Consider the following 18,998-nt stretch of genomic DNA (forward strand, 5'->3'; position numbering starts at 1 on the left):
TTGCATTTTTAATTTCACCAAATTCTTGACCTTGGATAACTCGTACACATTCCATTTCAGCTTCCTTGATATTGGTTGTGGTTAGTTGTGTTTGTTGTTTGCATTTGCCTTGCAGCTTCTGTACTGCCAGTTTCACGTAAGCCATTACGCGTACCGCTTTCGACCAACTGGAATACCTTTCGATAGAGATGAAAGGACCCTCCCCAGAGCAAGAATTGATTGCGACAGATACCTCAGTGGGTGGTTCTGAGGCCATTGCTGCAGCTGTGGCAAGTGAAGGGGATGGAAGTTCACCGAGTGAGCTGGTATCACCGCGTAGCCATTCAGGACCTTCCCACCAGAGTTTGCTGTCGTGCAATGCAGCAGCTGTTGCACCACGTGAGGGTAGGTCGGCAGGATTGCAATCTGTACTGACGTACTTGAACGCAATTGTCGGATTCGACCGAATTTCCATTAGTCGCCGCTGGACAAACACAGATTGCTGGTTCGTGCCATTGATCCAGTGTAGAACACAAGTTGAATCGGACCACAGAACAGTGCGGTGGAGATCAAATGGCAGTGTGTTCTGGAGGAATTTGATAAGCCGAGAACCGATTAGCGCTGCCATCAACTCCAAACGAGGAATTGTCATTTGTTTGAGTGGAGCTACCTTCGTCTTGCTGACGAGCAGGACTGTGGCCACAGCTGTGGCGCTTTCTTCACGGAGATAGGCAACCGTACCGTACGATTTTTCGGATGCGTCGCAGAACACATGAAGTTCGCGGCGAGTGACAGATGCTGGGTCAAGACCAGTGAAACGGTGGAGCTTGAACGTGTCTGCTTTGTCCAGGTCTTGGGCAATAGCCTGCCAATCATCTGCAATGCTGTTGGGAACCGGATCATCCCAGTCGAGCTTTGCTTTCCAGATGTCCTGGATCAGAAGTTTGGCTCGAACAAACAGAGGTGACAGGTAGCCAACGGGATCGTAAAAGCGAGCAGCAGCGGAGATGATGCTGCGCTTGGTGTTGGCGTGTTTGTGAGCCACATTAGGAGAAATGACATTGAGAGTGTCCTCTTTCGTATCCCAAGCCAGGCCGAGGCATTTCACATTGTTGGATGTGGCCTTGTCGAAGTCTGGCAGGGTGTGGTTGAATTCATCACTGTTAGATGACCATTCACGGAGATTCATAGCGGCGTCGTTGAATAGGCTCTTTGCAGAATCATAGAGAGTACTGGCTTCGTCAGCCGTGTTGCGCCCAGTTATCACATTGTCCACATAGGTGGAGTCGCGGATTTCAGAACCGAGCGTGCTGTTGCTGTTGTCGAGATGGTGATGAATGGTGGCAGACAGCAAGAACGGGCTGGAAATAACACCAAACGGGATTCGACAGAAACGATATGTCACCAGGTTTGCTGGTGAGACTGGTTGAGAAATGTCCTTGAGCCACAGAAAGCGGGTGTAGTCCCGGTCTGGTTCGTCGAGGCCCACTTGGAGGAATGCCTTCTCAATATCGCTGGTGATCCCAACAGGGAACAGGCGAAAACGGACCAGTATGCCACCCAGGTCAGGAAGCAAGCTGGGGCCGCTGTGAAGGCAGTCATTGAGGCTGTTTCCATCCTTGTTGGTTTTTGCTGACGCATCGTAGACGATGCGGAGTTTGGTTGTTGTGCTGGCCTGACGCTGGACGCAGTGGTGTGGCAAATAGTGGACCGGCCCAGTGGGCACGGCATTCGGGACTTCCTCGATGATACCACTTGCATGTTGGTCTCTGATTGTCTGGTCGTAGTGTCGTAGGATGTCTGGCTGTGTAGAAAGCCGCTTGATTAGGGAGACGAGTCGACCTCTGGCCAGCTCATAGTTCACTTGCGGAGCTTTTTCCTTCCACGGCCAGTTGACTGTGTAGCGACCGTTTTCTTTGCGTATTGTGGCGTTGAAGTGTTCTCTCACCATGTCGTTGTCTGTTGTTTCTGGGTTGTCATTAATACCCAGACTCTCAAGGCTCCACAGATCTTCGAGTGCAGGTAAGGTGTCATCCGCTATGGAATCCGCCGACAGATGCATGACGGTGTCTGGGGGCGTATCACCAGACACTTTGCCAGACGGAATAAACCCTAACTTGGACTCGACCAGCACTAGGTCAGCGGTAACGGATATGACCTGAGGGCCAATGAGGTGATGGTAATGATCACTTCCAATTAGTACGTCGACAACCACGCTCTCTGTTGCAAGGGGCGTGGGTTCAGCAAGATTTACAGACTGCAGAACCGGATATTTGGTGTAATCGAGTGGAAAGCGTTGGATGGGACATGTTATGTTGTCGACTACGTTGGCTATGACCGTAACGGTGGAGCCATCATCACACCCGACAGAGAGTTGCACACGTGGCAGACAGACAACCTTGCGGGTACTGTCGCCAAAGCCAGCCATGGCGATGGTGTCTGAACCATTGGCATCAAGTTGAAGTGCCTGTTGTGCTTCCTGTGTAATAAAAGACCGTGACGACCCAGTGTCAAACATGAGCCGCGCGGGCTGGGTAATTGTGGCGCCGCCAATTGTGGCTACTGCTGTTTGCAGGATGACTGCATCCTGCTGTTGGCTGGGAGAGCTAGGAGCTGTGACACATGTTGTGTTGGCTTTGATTGGTGGTTTTGATTGTTGTTGTTGTTGGTGGCCAGTTCCGAATTTGGAAGGGCAGAGACTGCGGTGGTGTGTCTTCTTGTGGCAATGTGCACAAGCCCAGGGGTTCGGACAAGCCGGAGCCATATGGCTGTCCCGGAAACAAATGAAGCACCGACCCTGGATTTGCTGGCGTCTGGTCTCTAAAGTTCTGTACCGGTCACATTCATCTGTGTAATGGGCTTCCTTGCAAAAGAAGCATTTTGCGCGTTGTGGTTTCTTGACCGAAACTGCCAACGTCTGGACTGGCCGCATGTCGCCAGGGCTGGCATTCGTGGATCGCGGTACAGTCATGCTTGACTGTGCAGAACCGACTGATGTTGGTCGAGCTGCTGCTTCCTTTGCCATGATATAGTCATGTAAATGTTTGCGGAGGCGGTCGGCGGACCACGTCTCCTCACCTTTAGCTAATTCCAGTTGAAACATGGCAGGACTCGGCAGCTTTGACGTGATCAGAGACACAAAAATCCCTTGGTCACAGTCTTCGCCAATAGCACTGAGCGCCCGGATGTGTTTTTCAACTGTGTCGTACAACTGGCGCAGTGATGTGGCCGTGTCATAGGCCGGTGGCAGATCGACCAGGGCTGAATAGTGGGCATTCAGCACCATTTGCTGCCTGCCGAACCGTTCTTTGAGTAATTCGACAGCAATTGGGTAGTGGTCGTTGTCGAGGACGATCCCATCAAGGACGTTGCGTGCCGTGCCCGACAAACATGTTTTTAGATACGCCAGTTTCTCTGCGTGGGATAAAGCCGGGTTCTCGTGTACCGTGGATTGGTCCCGGGTTTCGGCACCAAATTTTCATGTCGTGACTCGCGACATCATAAAGATCCCGACTCAACGGACATGAAAGACATTTACGTTTCTTGATTTGGAAAGTTTGTTTCTTTGTTTCTTTCTCAAACAAGATCTAATTTCAACGGAAAAAAGGCAGCTGCATCCACAGGCAGCTGCGCACAAAGAACATGCATAAAAATGGCGACCACGACCTTCAGTTACGTGGCATGGTAACAAAAGGAACTAGTGCAGCGACAAACAGAAATGGAGAAGAAGTGAACAGCAAGGAGAGCGAATCGCTAAAATGCACTAGCCTACTGTCTGTACAGTCACATGTAGTTAGTGAACACGCAGTCACGTGGTCACGTACACATAACACGTCATACCAAATACGTCATCATGGTCATGCATAACAAGAAAAGGAAAGGAAAGGAAAGTCACGCGTGAGCAAAACAAATCAAGAGCGCGAAAATACTCACGGGACGAAAACATAACGAAGAATTTGTTTGTGAACAAAATGCAAAGAATAGAGAAACGAGGGATTGCTTCGAAGCTACTTCGAAGTAGAATGAAATCAATCACTAGAAAGGACGATGGGGAACTAGACTTCGGCTAACCCAAGCGTGGAATCAGCCACAACGTAAGCAAGCAAGAGAGTACAAAATCATCGTCATGTAATGCAAATATAAATTGGTTATTCCGAATTCATGTACATGTATTTCATCGCGACGTTCGCGACAAAAATATCGGATGCGCAAGTTTCCGGCAAGTTTTGAGCAAAATATCGAGTTTTGGTGGGCTTTTCGAAAAATCCAAAGCTTCTTAGGGACTTCCTCAACGCAATCAGTCACCAAGGTTGAAAACAAACACAAAAGTTGTAGAAAACAGACTCATGGCTACATTTCATTGGAAATTTGAGCAGCAGCAGGAGCTCAATCAAAAATATCGTCGCCATCAGAGACAATTATCGTTGAGTTTCCCCTAAAACTCATTTCATCTCGAGCAAAACCAAAGCAAAATACCGTCGGAGAAAGGAAACGCCAAGCAGAATATCGAAAATTTTGTGGCAAAATTGTGCGGCAAAATATCGATGTAGGCCGAGAAAATTTGGGCCATGACTATTGACCGGGGCCGGCGCCCTCAGCGCGCACAGAGCGCTGCGTGCAGTGCACATGCTGATCCGATGCGACCCGCACGCTGCAGCGCGTAAATGCATGTGTGTACCACTTATCCACGGCTGCATGGCCAGCGCCCTGGGGCCGCTAGACGTGCGACCGGACTTCCATGTCCACGACAGTACATGTGCACATAATAGCACGTACCACATAGCGCCGGTAGTTCCCACACCAGTCTGAACTTCGTCTACAATGAACGCTGCTCCACTCTACACATTATTGTTTAGAAAGGCGCGCACACACGCACACATCAAAACACGAATATATGTGGTTGATGTGTGTGCGTGTGCAGAAGTGTGCGTGTTATTGTAATGTGTGATTATGACAAACAAGACCAGGAGGACAGATAGAGGACAAAATTAATAAGGTCTTGCATGGACCTTTGCTAGTGTTGCGGAACTGATCATGGCGTTACAAGGTATTTTAGGGTGCGCAAATACGTTAACGGGTGTATGCATATTATAGCATGTGCATGCGTGTGTGGCCTCCCATATTTTGCTGACAATTGCTTTTGTATACAGTATTTATCCACAAGCTGTTACCACTGTCTACTCTCACTCTTGCTGAAAAACAGGGCCTGTGTTAAAGCATACATAGCATTCACTTGGAGGCATGTAAACATAAGCTATGTGTATTCACAGTATTCACTTCAAAGCTTACAAACACAAGCCACGTGCATGGACACAGTATTCACTTCAAAGCTTACAAACACAAGTCACGTGCATGCCTGGTCAGCATGCAGTTGAAGGCTTGCAGGCACACGCTGTGTACCACGCTTACCTCCTTGGCTATCTTGCGCACTTCTCTGAAGAATTCCGCAGAGGCATGATTGTCTCCTGGCACACGCAGCATAGCATGTACATATCCAAACACAGACGCAGGTATTCACGGTGAAGAAATCCAGTATACTCATGAATACCTGCAAGCAGAGAGCTAGCTTTCACATGACAAATAATATTCTGAATCTTGAGAAAAGTCAAGGGCTCATTTCCCTCAGCTTACCTGCAACGTACATGCGTGCACATTTCCTTGCAACGTACATGCGTGCACATTTCCTCGCATACGTGTATCCAAAGCACCTCTCCCCCTCCCTAAACACACCCACAATCACACAACCATGTGAAAAACACCACCACAACCCACACATACTTACACACACGCACACACACACACACACGGTGCTGGACACACTGTGCTCCAGTATACAAAAGCAGCAGCTACCCACCACCCTCAGCCTGTATAGGCTCTGTTATGATGCCAGCCACTGGATGACCCCTCTCATGCCATTCTGCAACAATTCTCCTCAACTGCAGATACACACAACATTAAAGAAAATCCAGTCAACTTTGCTTATAACGACACTCGGCGGGGCATCAAACAAGTGTCCCTATTCGCGAAGTGTCGTTATACCCGAAGTCCCATAGTATGTATTACAGTTGGAAGGGACTTTGCTCTGGGCATGGAAATGCTGTCGTTATTCGCGAATTGTCGTTATATCCGCAGTCGTTATTAGCGAGGTTGACTGTATATCTTCCAGCTGAATATTCGAAGTGTCTGAGTCCCATGGGAGAGCAGCAGCATTGCAAGCATATTGTGAATTACAACATAATCAGGAGAGGCTGTGGAAAGAAAAACAGCGATAAAGGAAAAAACAATCCTATCTTCATTTGTATCCATGCGTACACAGCCATGTTCACTGTACCTCTTTCAAGCACTGTACCTCTTTCAAGCACTGTACCTCTTTCAAGCACCGTTGCTCTTCCGCGCGATTCTCTTTCACAAACTTGTCGAGGGGATATTCCAGTTTCGGGAACGGAGCAACGGGCCAGTGGAACGCTGGTATGTCCACTTTGTGTATAGCTTTGGAACGTGATGCAGAGAGAGCACCTGTATACAACAAACCATGGACGTCGCAGCAAAGTGAAATACACCATGTACTGAAGAAAAAAAGGTACCTGCTGAATATTATCGCAGGCCTGTCGTTACTGAAATGCAGCATCACCAGCCAGGCTCATAGAGGTATTGCTAATAACATCCATGCTGCGTAATGAAAAAGTTCTAATGAACAACCTTGGCAAAAAGGCAGAGCGTTTCCCTTAGCCTTCGTCTAATACGTGCAGCGTGCACTCAATAGCTTCACTTGGCCAAGGTTCACCGAATGTACGTGTTGTAAAATGATGTGTTGTTTTCCTGTGTGATGACATTCCCCAAACTGTCTTCGTCTAGTCGCGTGCATGTGTGATATGAGCATGCACGATTTCGTAGTCGAGAGTCCTTTTGTCAGTCTTGTTGTTCGTCTCATGGGAGTCAGCTGTCTCTGTTTTCCCGTGATGTCTTAGTTCATTATAATAATGTAACAAGCAAGTACTTGTCCTTTGTGTCCTGCATCCCGGGGAACGGAATGGCTGTGATTCCGTTACATACACACTTGTCAAGCACACCCTGCCATACACGTTCACTTCGCCAACACAACACCACTACCACATGCCCTGCTCACCCATAGTGCGTCCGTGAAATCCACTCTCAAACGACAAGATGCACGCGTCAGTGGCACCCGGGGGCTGTAGTTGCAGACAGCAAAGAACAGGATAATTATCAGTTTGACTAGGATATGCATGATATGCATGATATTCATGATATGCATGAGCACGAGTACATCACCTTCTACTCCGTGACTACAATACTGTAGGACAGGACCGGCGGCAGCAGTTTTGGATTGGTCTGGCCATACCCTGGCCTGTCATAGTTTGTGTATGATATGGTGGGTAGGCAGGACCTCCTCAGCATTCCCATGCATGTTGGTGGCCAAAACGTTGGTCCGGCCATGGCCTGACCAACCGGACCGGTTCCGCCGAGCCTGTAGGACCTTGATATAACATACCCTGGTGGGAAATTGGAATACAAGTAGCACCTGGTCTACTTTGTGGGCAGTGTTGGAGTCACCAGCCTCGAAGCTTGCACACCATATGCCTACAGGGTAGAGGTGGATTGTAGAGTCGGTCACAGCTCAACTCCCAACTCACCTCCTCCAAACTCCATGCTAGCCTCCCACCTCTTGACAGTCACAGGACAGTAGATTTACTCGAGAAACAGCTAAAAGGGCATGTTTCCTAGCGCTATCTCTTCACTAAACCATTTACACAGTACAAATCCTATGAAGGAAGTATGTTTAGGTACCCGACCCCATGGTAACATTACACATTTGCAGGCCAACTTTCAAAAATCGATGTCATCGCAGTTGACTTGTTTACACTGAATTGGCCGGGTGTACATGTATGTCTGACCTTTACGACTTTAACTGCACATTTCTCCTGCTATTCCTCAACCGTCAAAGGGTAATGGAGGTGGGGGCAAAACCAAACTACGCAACCCCATGCCTAGTCTCACTCACACCATCATACACTTTCTTTTCACTCACACCATCATACACTTTCTTTTCACTCACACCATCATACACTTTCTTTTCACTCACACCATCATACACTTTCTTTTCACTCACACCATCATACACTTTCTTTTCACTCACATCACATCATCACACTGATCTACATGCACCCATCCACTTTCAAAAAACCATACACGTGTCGGGTTCTAACTACTAAAGGAGGTAGGGGAACGGCGCTGCCTCCTCCCTCCCCTCTCCCCTGCCCCTAGCCCTTTCCCAAAGGTGCTCGCCCTTTTTTCGCCCTTTTGGCCCTTTTTGGAAAAGCCCGTTTCTTTCGTCCCTTATTGCGTTTTTGGTGAATATCGCCCTTTTCGAGCTTTTTTAGCTGAAAAAGTGCTAAGATCTGTTTGCTCATGCATGCGATCACAGTTTCCGGGTGCTCAATGGGCCTTGGCACGCTGCTTTTTTGGGGGGCAACAAGTTGGTGACGCAAATACATACATGTATGTACAATGCTGTAAAAAGTGGGTTTTTTGAACTTTACTTCCTGTTTTGCCTTTCGTGGACCCATAAATGGAAGAGTGCGTATTCATTTCTCAGCTTGGATTCGTATCTGTCACTATCTGAACATGTATCATGGCTATGCTTCACTGAAAAAAAAGAGCACTTTTTGCCTGTTTTCACTGAAAAAAGAGCAGTTTTCAGCATATTTTGAGGGACGCGAAAAGCACTAAGTGCGAATTAAAAGAGCACCTTGGGCAGGGGCGTCGGAAGCAGTTTAACATTGGTGCGGCGAAAGTGTGAGAGGGGGGGGGGGGGTGCGGGGGTCCTCCCCCGGGGATTTTTTTGAAAATTGGGCCTAAAAGGCCATATTTTAATGCTACAGAATAATATGAGAAATAAGAATATGCATGCTGATGACACACCGCATTGTCGATGTAAAACATGGTACCTGTACAAGTGTCGACAAGCCATCAACAAGGTTGAAAATGTAAAAAAAAAAAAAATGTGAAGAAATTGTGTAGAGAAAGAAAGGGATTCAAACAAGTTTTCGTACAACACTCATCAGGAATCGTCGTTGTACTAAAGGACACTGAAACAAAAAAAAAAAACTCCAACATTATTGGTGCGGCTTTGGCCACACCTGCCGCACCGGTTCCGACGCCCCTGTTGGGGAAAGGGCTACCTGCCCCCCCCCCAATCTCATGATGCTCCCTGTGGAGAGTGCCTATTGGTACTCATTTTTCTTATTTCTGTGTTTTAACTGACCACAATATATCTTTTCTTTTTTCTCCTTTATTTCGTTTTTTCTTTCTTTCTTTTTTCTTTTTCTTTTGCTGAGAGCTTTCTTTTCCCATATTTTCTTTTCATCTGTGTCTCATTTCCAAGGTTTCCGATGCCTGGGTTACTTGGGCCTCATTCGCTTCCTTGTCATTGGACATGTTCAGTCCGTTCAGTTTGCGAAATCAAATAGACACAACCAACCAAACCAAACTGTCCGCAAAACCCCAACTATTCGGCCATCAACCCACGTGTACTGCCGTGGAGGTCATGTGTATCCGCCATATCTTACACAAAGTATGAAGGGCTATGGTATGGCAGGATCAATAAATAACTGCTTCCTCCAGTCCCGGGAAGCCATCATGATAAGACATTCACCAGACTTACTAGGTTTTGCATGCAGGATACCTCCTCTTCCATCGTGAAGGCTGAGTCACCACGCTCCTTAGCCTGCAACAAGGGCAAAGGTCAGAGCACAAGAGCACGTTCAGATCAGGACTTCCAAAACCTGGAGCCAGTTGGTAAGCGATGATAAACCGGCAATTTATCCCATTAAAAATATAATGGTCGGAAGGAGAATTACCAGACTCTTCCTCGTGAATCCAGAACTCATCACCAATGAATATATTTTGAAACAGACTGGCCGAAATATGTTAAAAAATAAAAATTCATTCACATGCATCAGTTTTCTCCCAGTAGAGTGGAGTTTATTCCTACCATACATTCTGTACGTCCCTGGATGCAAGTTTTGGACATTTGGACACATATAGACGAACGCAAGCTGAACACACACTTGCAGGGCTGCCACTTGCTCCGATTTTTCGGAAATCGTCCGTTATCACCCACACGCACATCAAGCAAGTGGAAGTTGGGGTTGCCGAGCTGCTGCGGCTGGATCATATCAAGTGTTTTGTAACAGAATTTGTAATCAGCGAATTGTTTGCAACAATGCATTTATACCCGGCGGCCCCGCAAAGCGGGATTGTAGAAAATTCTGTTACAATGCTGGTAGATGGCAGGCAGTGCAAGAGATTAAGGCCAATGATCCTAACTAATGCTGCTGTGCCCTTGTGGGGCACGGCTGTGCGCAGGTAGTCAAATGACTGCTGGTCAAATGACTGCTGGGACCGGACGGTCCTGCTGTATGCTGGGGCCAATTGGCCCGGCTGCTGGACACAATGTGTCTATGCTGGGACCATGTGGTCCTAACTAATGCTGCTGTGCCCATGTGGGGCACGGCTGTGCGCAGGTAGTCAAATGACTGCTGGGACCGGACGGTCCTGCTGTATGCTGGGGCCAATTGGCCCGGCTGCTGGACACAATGTGTCTATGCTGGGACCAGCTGGTCCTGCTGGGACCATGTGGTCCTGCTGCTGGGCAGCGCGTGCCGCCAGTGCTTGAAAGCTCATGCAGAGAATTGTTCCAAAATGCATTCAGCTGAGGGGCTTTGCTTGCTTCCCCCCTTTCTGGAGGCGCTAGAACTTAGAAGTGGGTTGTGGTGGGCGGGAGAAAATTCGCACAACACTGCTGATATCGCAAGCCAAGGTGCTCAAACAAATTTGTTTGCATAGAAAGGTCTCGCTGCTGTTCTCTGCCAGCAAGGCTGCGAGTCCCACGCTTGCGCATGTGCCATTTCCCCACGCTTGCGCATGTGCCATTTTCCCACGCTTGGGGACGATGTACGATGACAGCCGGCGTTGCGGACTGCCTGCGAGGCCCTGGCCGCGAGTGCTTCTGTGGCATGATAACTTTGGTTTGCCCGTTGCAAACCTACATATTTTTGATCGCTTGTCCGACAAACCGACCGATTTTGTTCCCAAAGAGGAAAAACCGATTTTTTTATTTTGAGCGCTTTTTAGTCCAGTTGGCCATTAACTCGGCGCTTCCAGGTCGCGTTTGGCCGGTCTGCATAATTGACATGGTTGTATTGCGTGTGCTGGACAGTTAAAATGTGTTCTGAGGCCCCAACAGCAAGCCTTTTTCCTAAACAATTTCATCGTGGGGGCCATGCCCCCTGCACCCCCGCCGGGGGACACCCCCGGACCCCGGCCAGATTTTTATCCCTCCAAGGGTGGCAGCCCTGCACTTGTCCAATTGGGGTATGATCCTTCAGGAGTAAATTGCTCCTTGCTGCAACTCAGATCATCCCGTGAGCATGTCAGACTCGGAAGTGGGCCAGGATTTACCCTGTGGAGTAGTGCAGCCACTTTTCTCTTGCTAACAATGCATTACCCCCCCCCCCCCCCTGTGAGTCTCCCCATTCCTCTGACGACTTTCGTAATCCATCACATCGGCAAACAGCCGTTGGCACTTGTACAGGCCCGGAGAAACCAGTCCAGTTGGTCAGGCCATGACCGGACTAACTGCTTGCTAACAATGCATTATCTCCCCTGTGAGTCTCCTCATTCCTCTGACGACTTTCGTAATCCATCACATCGGCAAACAGCCGTCGGCACTTGTACAGGCCCGGCGAAACCAGTCCAGTTGGTCAGGCCATGACCGGACTAACTGCTTGGCCAGCAATGCCTCTTCACTGCCGAACAGGTCATGTGTATGAGGATACCCGCCATGTCATACACAAAGTATGACAGACTAGGCTAAGGGTATGGTCGGACCAATCCAAAAACTGCCTCTGCCGGTCCTGTTGTAGTCGATATGCATTGCCTGGGTGGTCTGTCCCGCACTGATGCAGAGCCCGGGTTTCTTAGAACTCCTGTCAGTCGTAGAACCAGTAGCCTCACCTTGTACCACATGAACACACACTTGAGTGCATTCTCCACAGCGCAGGATCCACACATCATTGGCGACACGTGTTCCATGCCTTGCGGTGCAACCTGCACACGCGGAGAACCAGTAGGATCTAACCATCATAATGAAGTAGAATTCACTCGATCACAAACATCAAGATTTGAGCTTTACGCATGGATAAGTTGACATCATGGTTTAGGGCTTGTAGTACACGGACTTTCTCCTACACAAATCACTATGTATTACAAGTACTATGTATTGAACTATCCATTGCTGGCACCATCAGATCCCTTGCTTTCATTTAAACATCGCTAGCTAGCGCTCAGAGCTGTAACTGGCAATCTCGTACCGTATATAGATCCGTCTGTCAGTTCCCCAGCTCAGTTGTTGAAGAGTCTTTGCTTCCGTTGTTTCTGTAGTCTTACCTTCACTTGAGTTTTTCAATATACTATAAGTTCTGTGCTACCTACGTTTGTCTTTTCGTGCAATATTGTTCCCTGAGATTACTACTTGTGTCGTGAGTCGGAGATACTGAACCAGGTTTGCCTTGTCACTCGGCCGCGTACTACAGGGCTTCTGCAGGAGAAAAGCACAATTTACATGTATATGCAGGCCGCATGTGTGTGTCTGGCTGCCCGGGTGTTATGCGTGCCAAGAAACTGTTGCTTTCTATTCTGCCAGGGATGCTGGACAGGCTATCATCATAACGGTATTGACCGTACCACATTTTTCCCCAGGCACCCTGTGAAATAGAATTATTTCATCGAAAAGGTTTCAACAATACTCACGGAGGGCCAGTGTACAGTTAGCTTAAGGAGCACTTTGAGCGGTTGATTGTACCAACCTGAGATACCTTGGCAACCTGAGATACCTTGGCAACCTGAGATACCTTGGCAACCTGAGATACCTTGGCAAGTGCCCCCGGTCTGAACTATGTCAATCTCCCTGATGAGCGCAGTCATGGCTGCCTACAACTGTTGACGCAAAGAGTCAACTCTGGACATTCACACTGTCCTTGAACTTGCATGCTGCCATTGCTGTATGCACCAATCAGCGTGCTTACCGACATCAGTGTGTCCTGCACCTGGTCAGCATAGCCCACTGGAGGGTGGCGACTGAGGGCTGTGCGATTGGCAAGATTCAACTGCAAAGAGACAACATGAGTAACATCACTAACATGTCTTATGTCGCATAAGATTTACCCATACTGTACTGTTGAAAATTCTACTCGGCGTCCTTAAAATACCATGACACCTACAAGAGGATGCGCGGTGAAGCCCGACCGCAAGCACGTCCGACCCCCTCCCCCCACCCCCCCCCCCACCCCCAGACACACACACACACACACACACACACACATACACATATATCCATGCACACAACTCACCACTGCCTCTTGACTGCTTGCAGCGGCAATCAAATCCGGATGGTTATAGCCGATGGGAAGTGAGGAGATTTGACAGAAAAGATCCAGGAAACGATTGCCGTCAGCGTCCACAACATAGTTACCGAAAGATTCTTTCAAGTCAACAAAGAACGGAACTGAGCTGACATCCTGCAAGGACGTTACACAGGATACAGGATTCATCTTTTGGGAGATTTCTCTGTACGAGTTTAATTTGTGGAACAAGTGTTTTTCTTAAGGTGTCCACAGTACTTGTACGTTAAGTTTAGGCAGCTGTCGTCACGAGTGTTACAGCAACACAGCGTATGATAGTTTCTCTTCTCTTTCCGTGAAAATACACGTCTACTTGTCTGGTATGTGCCGCTTATACTACGATGATCAAACAAACGTTGATAAACAGGGCTGATGTCTGTATTTCATAACGAAAATACTGGTTGCAGCTTACAATCAGGAAAATAAAAAAATTTGGTACTGGATTTCAATCAATTTTGAGCTAAAAAAGGAAAGTCTTAATAATGATAATGATACAGGTCGAGTGTCTCCCAAATAATGGGTTCTACCCATCTGTCAACTGTTTCATCATGAAATAGATTGCATACAGGTTCTAGTACATGACAAGTACATGCCATTTTTTTACACCGATGTACATTTGTCAACGAAGTCCAGCCATAGCTTTTTGTCCTGTGCATTGTTGAGGCAATCCTCGAGCGGAAAGTCTTGATCATTAAAAAATTAATAAATTTTGACAAGATACACCTGCATGTGCCAGAGCAGGTACGGTTGGCATCACGGCTTTACCAGAAAGAAAGGGAGCGTGACAAGTGGCTAGTACAGAAGGATGCAGAGATACTGCAGCAGGACAAGTAGTTCGCAATAGCTGTGAGAATTTCATGATAATGTCCTTACCAGTAGTTTTCCAAGCTTGTTGATGCTCTCCTTCATGCCGCAAGAAATTGCCACACACACACACACACACAAGCATGCACACACGCACACACACACACACACGACCGTACAAAACCATTTTTTCTGGTAACTTGAAGGAAAAAGGACATATGGAAACGAGTTAAGAGTAACTCTCCACCACTGTAACTAGATACTATATACAGTCAGAAAGTGCAACAACTAGGCACAAAACTGACAGAGTACTGAGACATTCGACGTCCTGACACCTAGCTTCAACACATCTCCGTAGCGCTAATCGACAGCCTTCCAACTCGGAAGGTTCAAGGTCAAGGTTCTGACTGTATATAGTATCTAGTTACAGTGGTGGAGAGTTACTCTTAACTTGTTCCATATGTCCTTTTCCTTTCTACATTTACTATTGGCACAATACCCGAGTTTCTGGAAACTTGTTGCTAATTAATCTAGAGTGCTCATCTAATCCTTTCTTGAGCTAGGCGTAATCTTGAAAGAGCAATGTGGAACAGACTGCGTTGCTAAATATGTTTTTGGAGAAGCACACCACCACGTACATAGACATAGCACAGTGATTTGTCTAACTCTCCACTTTCTATTCTCACCTTCTCATATCACTAATACCTCTAATAGGCTCTATGAGACAAGCAGAGACAGTGCCATTACTTGTGCACATGCATGTGTATGCTGTAGTCACGCTACCAAAGTCCTGTTTTTTTCCATTGTGTGTTGTTTTTAGCACCTATCCCAGCTAATACTTTGTTTTCTCGCTTCCAAGACCATGGACCCAGCACTGGGATTGATTCTTGTTGGTTCGCATGAGAACTACCACTATGTGGCTTCAATATCATGGTACCATTGCTGATGCATGAGTGTGCAGCTTGTGCTACCAGCTGCTTCCAAATTCTGTTCTCTTCTCATTTCCCAATGTTTGCATTCTCAGGTGAAGACCATGATCAAGCAGTTGCCTGGCGATGGTGAATGGACATGAAATTCGGACTTACCGCATAGTTTTCCTATCTCCTCAGTCTATGATCTGGTACAGCTACCAGTAGAAATGTGACAAAGGGCACATTTGCACATCAATGTTCTTGCATGGAGACTACACCGGTGAAACTGAGCCAGTTCTAAGCTTTAGAATGCTGTGGACCAGTTTACTGTGACCAAGGCTGTTTTGTGTACAGGGATCAATGAAAACATGGCGACAATGCCAACGAGTGCAGTGAGTGAGAGATGCGGATAGGATTGGATAGGATTGGATTGGATTAACCCGGGCGTGACAGTAACAACAATACACCAAAATTATAGGTGGCATTATAATAGGCAACACCGGCATGAGGTAAGCCCTGTTAATTTTTTTCTACTTCGGCAATTCAAGCTGCGCCACAATGGGGTGGAAGAATGCCAAGCACAACGCTAGCAATTTATCTTCATCATTTTGCGAGAACTGTGGCAATACGCCCAGTGAGAAGGCAGGTTTTGCCTGTGCTTCTGGTGAAGTAAAAATAAAGTGAAGTAAAATAAAGCTAAACAAACAAATACACTCATACATCAGCTATCCGGGCCCTGACCTTACGGCCACTTCAGTCTACTACATGAAGGCACCGTTTGGGCAAGTTTCAGTCGAAGTACTACTCTTTTGTCACTTTTTCGTGGCAATAGTGACATCATAATGCCATATACGCGGCCTTGCCCCATCAAAATGTGTGTGATTCGGAGTTACGGACATTTCAAAGTTACGGGCAGTGTCCGATCCCGGACCGCGCGGATAAACAAGGTATGAGTGTATCAATCAAAACGCTAGGAAGGCCTTGTGCCGATCACTACTCCTACCGGCAACTTTGCGTATAACGACACTCGGCGGGGCATCAGAAAAGTGTCCTTATATCCGAAGTCTCATTTCTTGTACACAGGTAGATAGGACTTTGCTCTGGGCATGGAGATTCTGTCGCTATTCGAGTCGCTATTCGAATGAATAGTCGCTATATCCGCAGTCGTTAATAGCGAAGTTGACTGTATATTCTTATCTTACCTGAGACTTCGGACCAGGGATGGACGTGACTACCCTGGGTAGGCCGTCAAACGGTACCTCAGACACTCTAACATCGCCATCACGGCGGCGGACTTGGGCTACTGCTTGGGGTGGTCTTGACCAGGTTGTGCTTCCTGGAGGGAGATTTAAAACCGAAATAATCAAAAAGGACATCCGATGACTTCACCACAGGGTCCTGGAGTCCTGAGTTATGTCCCTACTGACCACTCCTGCTAAACACTCACCAAGGCGCTGGCCTGTGATGATCGGGTGGCCAGTGTGGTAAGCAGGGCCGGCAACCAGCACCACTGGTACAGTGGGCACGGCGGTTACGGATATGGCCATGCCCGGTTCAATTTCCCTGGCCAATTCCAGCGACCATGTAATGTCCAGCGTGCAAACATGTAGTGCTAACATTACATGTACTAACATTACATGTACTAATATTACATGTACTAATATTACATGTACTAATATTACATGTACAGGTCCTCCCTCATTATGACGAGTCCGGTTAGTACATAAACCCCGTTAGTAAATAGAAATCTGAAATCCCCTGGCGAAACGTGGTCTATACAACTGTTTACAGGTCCGGTTACAACATAATCCGTTAGTACATAAAATTCGTTATAACGACCCTTTGCCCAGGTCCCTGGAGTGCCAAACCCTCAGTATAAGATAATACTGACCAATTAACTAATTAAGTAAGAGACAACCAGCTCCAGTGGTTGTCACCTTTCACCACTTGCTGTCATTCACGCTTTGCACTGCCGCTATTTACACTTTGCTTTGTGAGGATATAAACCAATACTGATCCAGATTTCCAATTACTGTTTTCTGATGATCGCTTAGTGCGTGAAACTCTGAGTAAAAACACTTCCTCTGTCCTTCTATTGTTTGATAATACTGACCATGCAGGACCAAGGCCAAAACATGTAGGATAAAGCAGAAAGACGAAACGTAATAAATCTACCCTATGTATTTGCGAATATGGACGATCCTTTTCATCCAAGGAAGAGTTACGTTGGAGATTTTTCAATTATCTTATAACGAGTTGAAGCATCGATAATTTATGTTGTATCGAGGGTAGCCCCGGTAAGTACGAAGTAGTGCCTATTTCACCTTTAGCTGCAAGTCCTGCTACAAGATAAGTCTCGTTATAAGATAACTTTTTCGATGGCCCAGAGATTATCTACTAACGAGGGAGGACCTGTACTGACATTACATGTACTAACATGCCGTCCCTGTACATTCTTCACTGGAACTTCTCTTTGCTAAACTTCTCCTCTATGATGAGGCAGTAGAGACCTAGAGATGCATCTGCTCCCAAGATGATGCTGATACTGGGTATGGGGAGGCGCTCGACCCTGTAGCCAACCTGGGCCAGCAGTCAACCCCATGCCTGCCAACCATCCCGATTTGGTCGGGACTGTCTCGACATCGAGGGTGGTAAGGGAGCATCTCCTAAGTTCGCACTTTTTTTGTAAACGTAACGCATTTCGAATACTGTAAATATGCAAATTTTCGGCAGCTATTTAATTTCGGCTATATTCGGCACCGACCCAAAACGCCTAAATTAAAACGCCGATGAAATTTTTCACAGCATCTGTCGCACTATACCATGCCCTCTACCCCACGCCGAAAATAAATCGCCGCCGAAAAGTCAAAAATCGTGAAGTGCCGAAATTTTGCAGCACCGAAATTTTGTATATTTACAGTAGAGTTTACCCCCCTACATCCCCCCTCTATTTGAAAGTCTTATCGCACATTTTCCGTGTGGATCTGTGCATGTCCATGCCATGCATGTCCATGCACATGTACGAATGTCAAAGTGAATGGCACATAGTACTGCATCTAGTACTGAGTACAAGAACAATGAATGACATGTACACGCACATAAACAGAGTTCCTCCACAACGACTGTGAACTGTGAAAGCTGCGGCCAGGTACACAGTTTGATGATGCTGGTGTGACACTTGACACCTCTGAGTAGCCTGCATGCATGCAGTGCCAGGCTGATCTCCAAACACAGGCACATAGATCTACACCTAGTACCTAAACACGCACATTTGCTGAAGCGATCTAGCACATGCACTGCATGCACAGTATGTACACATCCAGGAAATGTGCGAACTGTCATTTTCTACATGTATTCGAAAAGGGCGTTACCCCCCTACCCCCCCCCCCTCCCCCGTTTCGAAATGCGTTACGGTTAGAAAAAATGCGAACTTATGAGATGCTCCCTAATAGGCACCCAAAAGTGCATTTTCAACTGTGTTCCATGCCACCCAGCTATATTTGCGTACTGATTTCAACAATGATTTCATACCTAGGTATGTCATTGTCACGATCTCAGGTTTGCAACGGTTCGCAGGCATGCAACCCTCGGGAGCTGGCTGGGGGACTGCACGGTCCGCACAATGATCGTTTGTAATCAGTATCACTAGGTCTTCAGCAGTCTCCCATCATGGTACTTTACAATGCTAGTTCTAGTCACAGGCATGATCGCATGTGTGTGTGTGTTAGAGTTATCAGTTTATGACTCTGGCTTTCTCCAGGCATACAATATACATGCATGCTCGTACTGTGTAGTCGTAGTGGCTGTAAGCTGTGTTCACAAC

At 47.2% G+C, this 18,998-nt stretch overlaps 1 protein-coding gene across 2 annotated transcripts in view; it reads right to left on the reverse strand.

Annotated features, from left to right (window-relative positions):
- LOC135811641 (4-aminobutyrate aminotransferase, mitochondrial-like) overlaps positions 1-18,998 on the reverse strand; it is a 28,675-nt gene that overhangs the window by 6,309 nt on the left and 3,368 nt on the right. For both annotated transcript variants that reach the window (XM_065324876.1, XM_065324875.1), the window contains exons 2-12: positions 16,378-16,511; positions 14,334-14,363; positions 13,410-13,577; positions 13,086-13,166; positions 12,016-12,108; positions 9,662-9,724; positions 7,106-7,169; positions 6,347-6,495; positions 5,834-5,915; positions 5,389-5,444; positions 4,756-4,817 (exon numbers count right to left, since the gene is read on the reverse strand). In XM_065324876.1, the coding sequence (XP_065180948.1) occupies positions 4,756-4,817; positions 5,389-5,444; positions 5,834-5,915; positions 6,347-6,495; positions 7,106-7,169; positions 9,662-9,724; positions 12,016-12,108; positions 13,086-13,166; positions 13,410-13,577; positions 14,334-14,363; positions 16,378-16,511 (982 nt within the window). The remainder of the gene's footprint in view (positions 1-4,755; positions 4,818-5,388; positions 5,445-5,833; positions 5,916-6,346; positions 6,496-7,105; positions 7,170-9,661; positions 9,725-12,015; positions 12,109-13,085; positions 13,167-13,409; positions 13,578-14,333; positions 14,364-16,377; positions 16,512-18,998) is intronic.

This window comes from Sycon ciliatum, chromosome 3 (assembly GCF_964019385.1).
Source record: "Sycon ciliatum chromosome 3, ocSycCili1.1, whole genome shotgun sequence".
NCBI classification, from domain to species: Eukaryota; Metazoa; Porifera; class Calcarea; order Leucosolenida; family Sycettidae; genus Sycon; species Sycon ciliatum.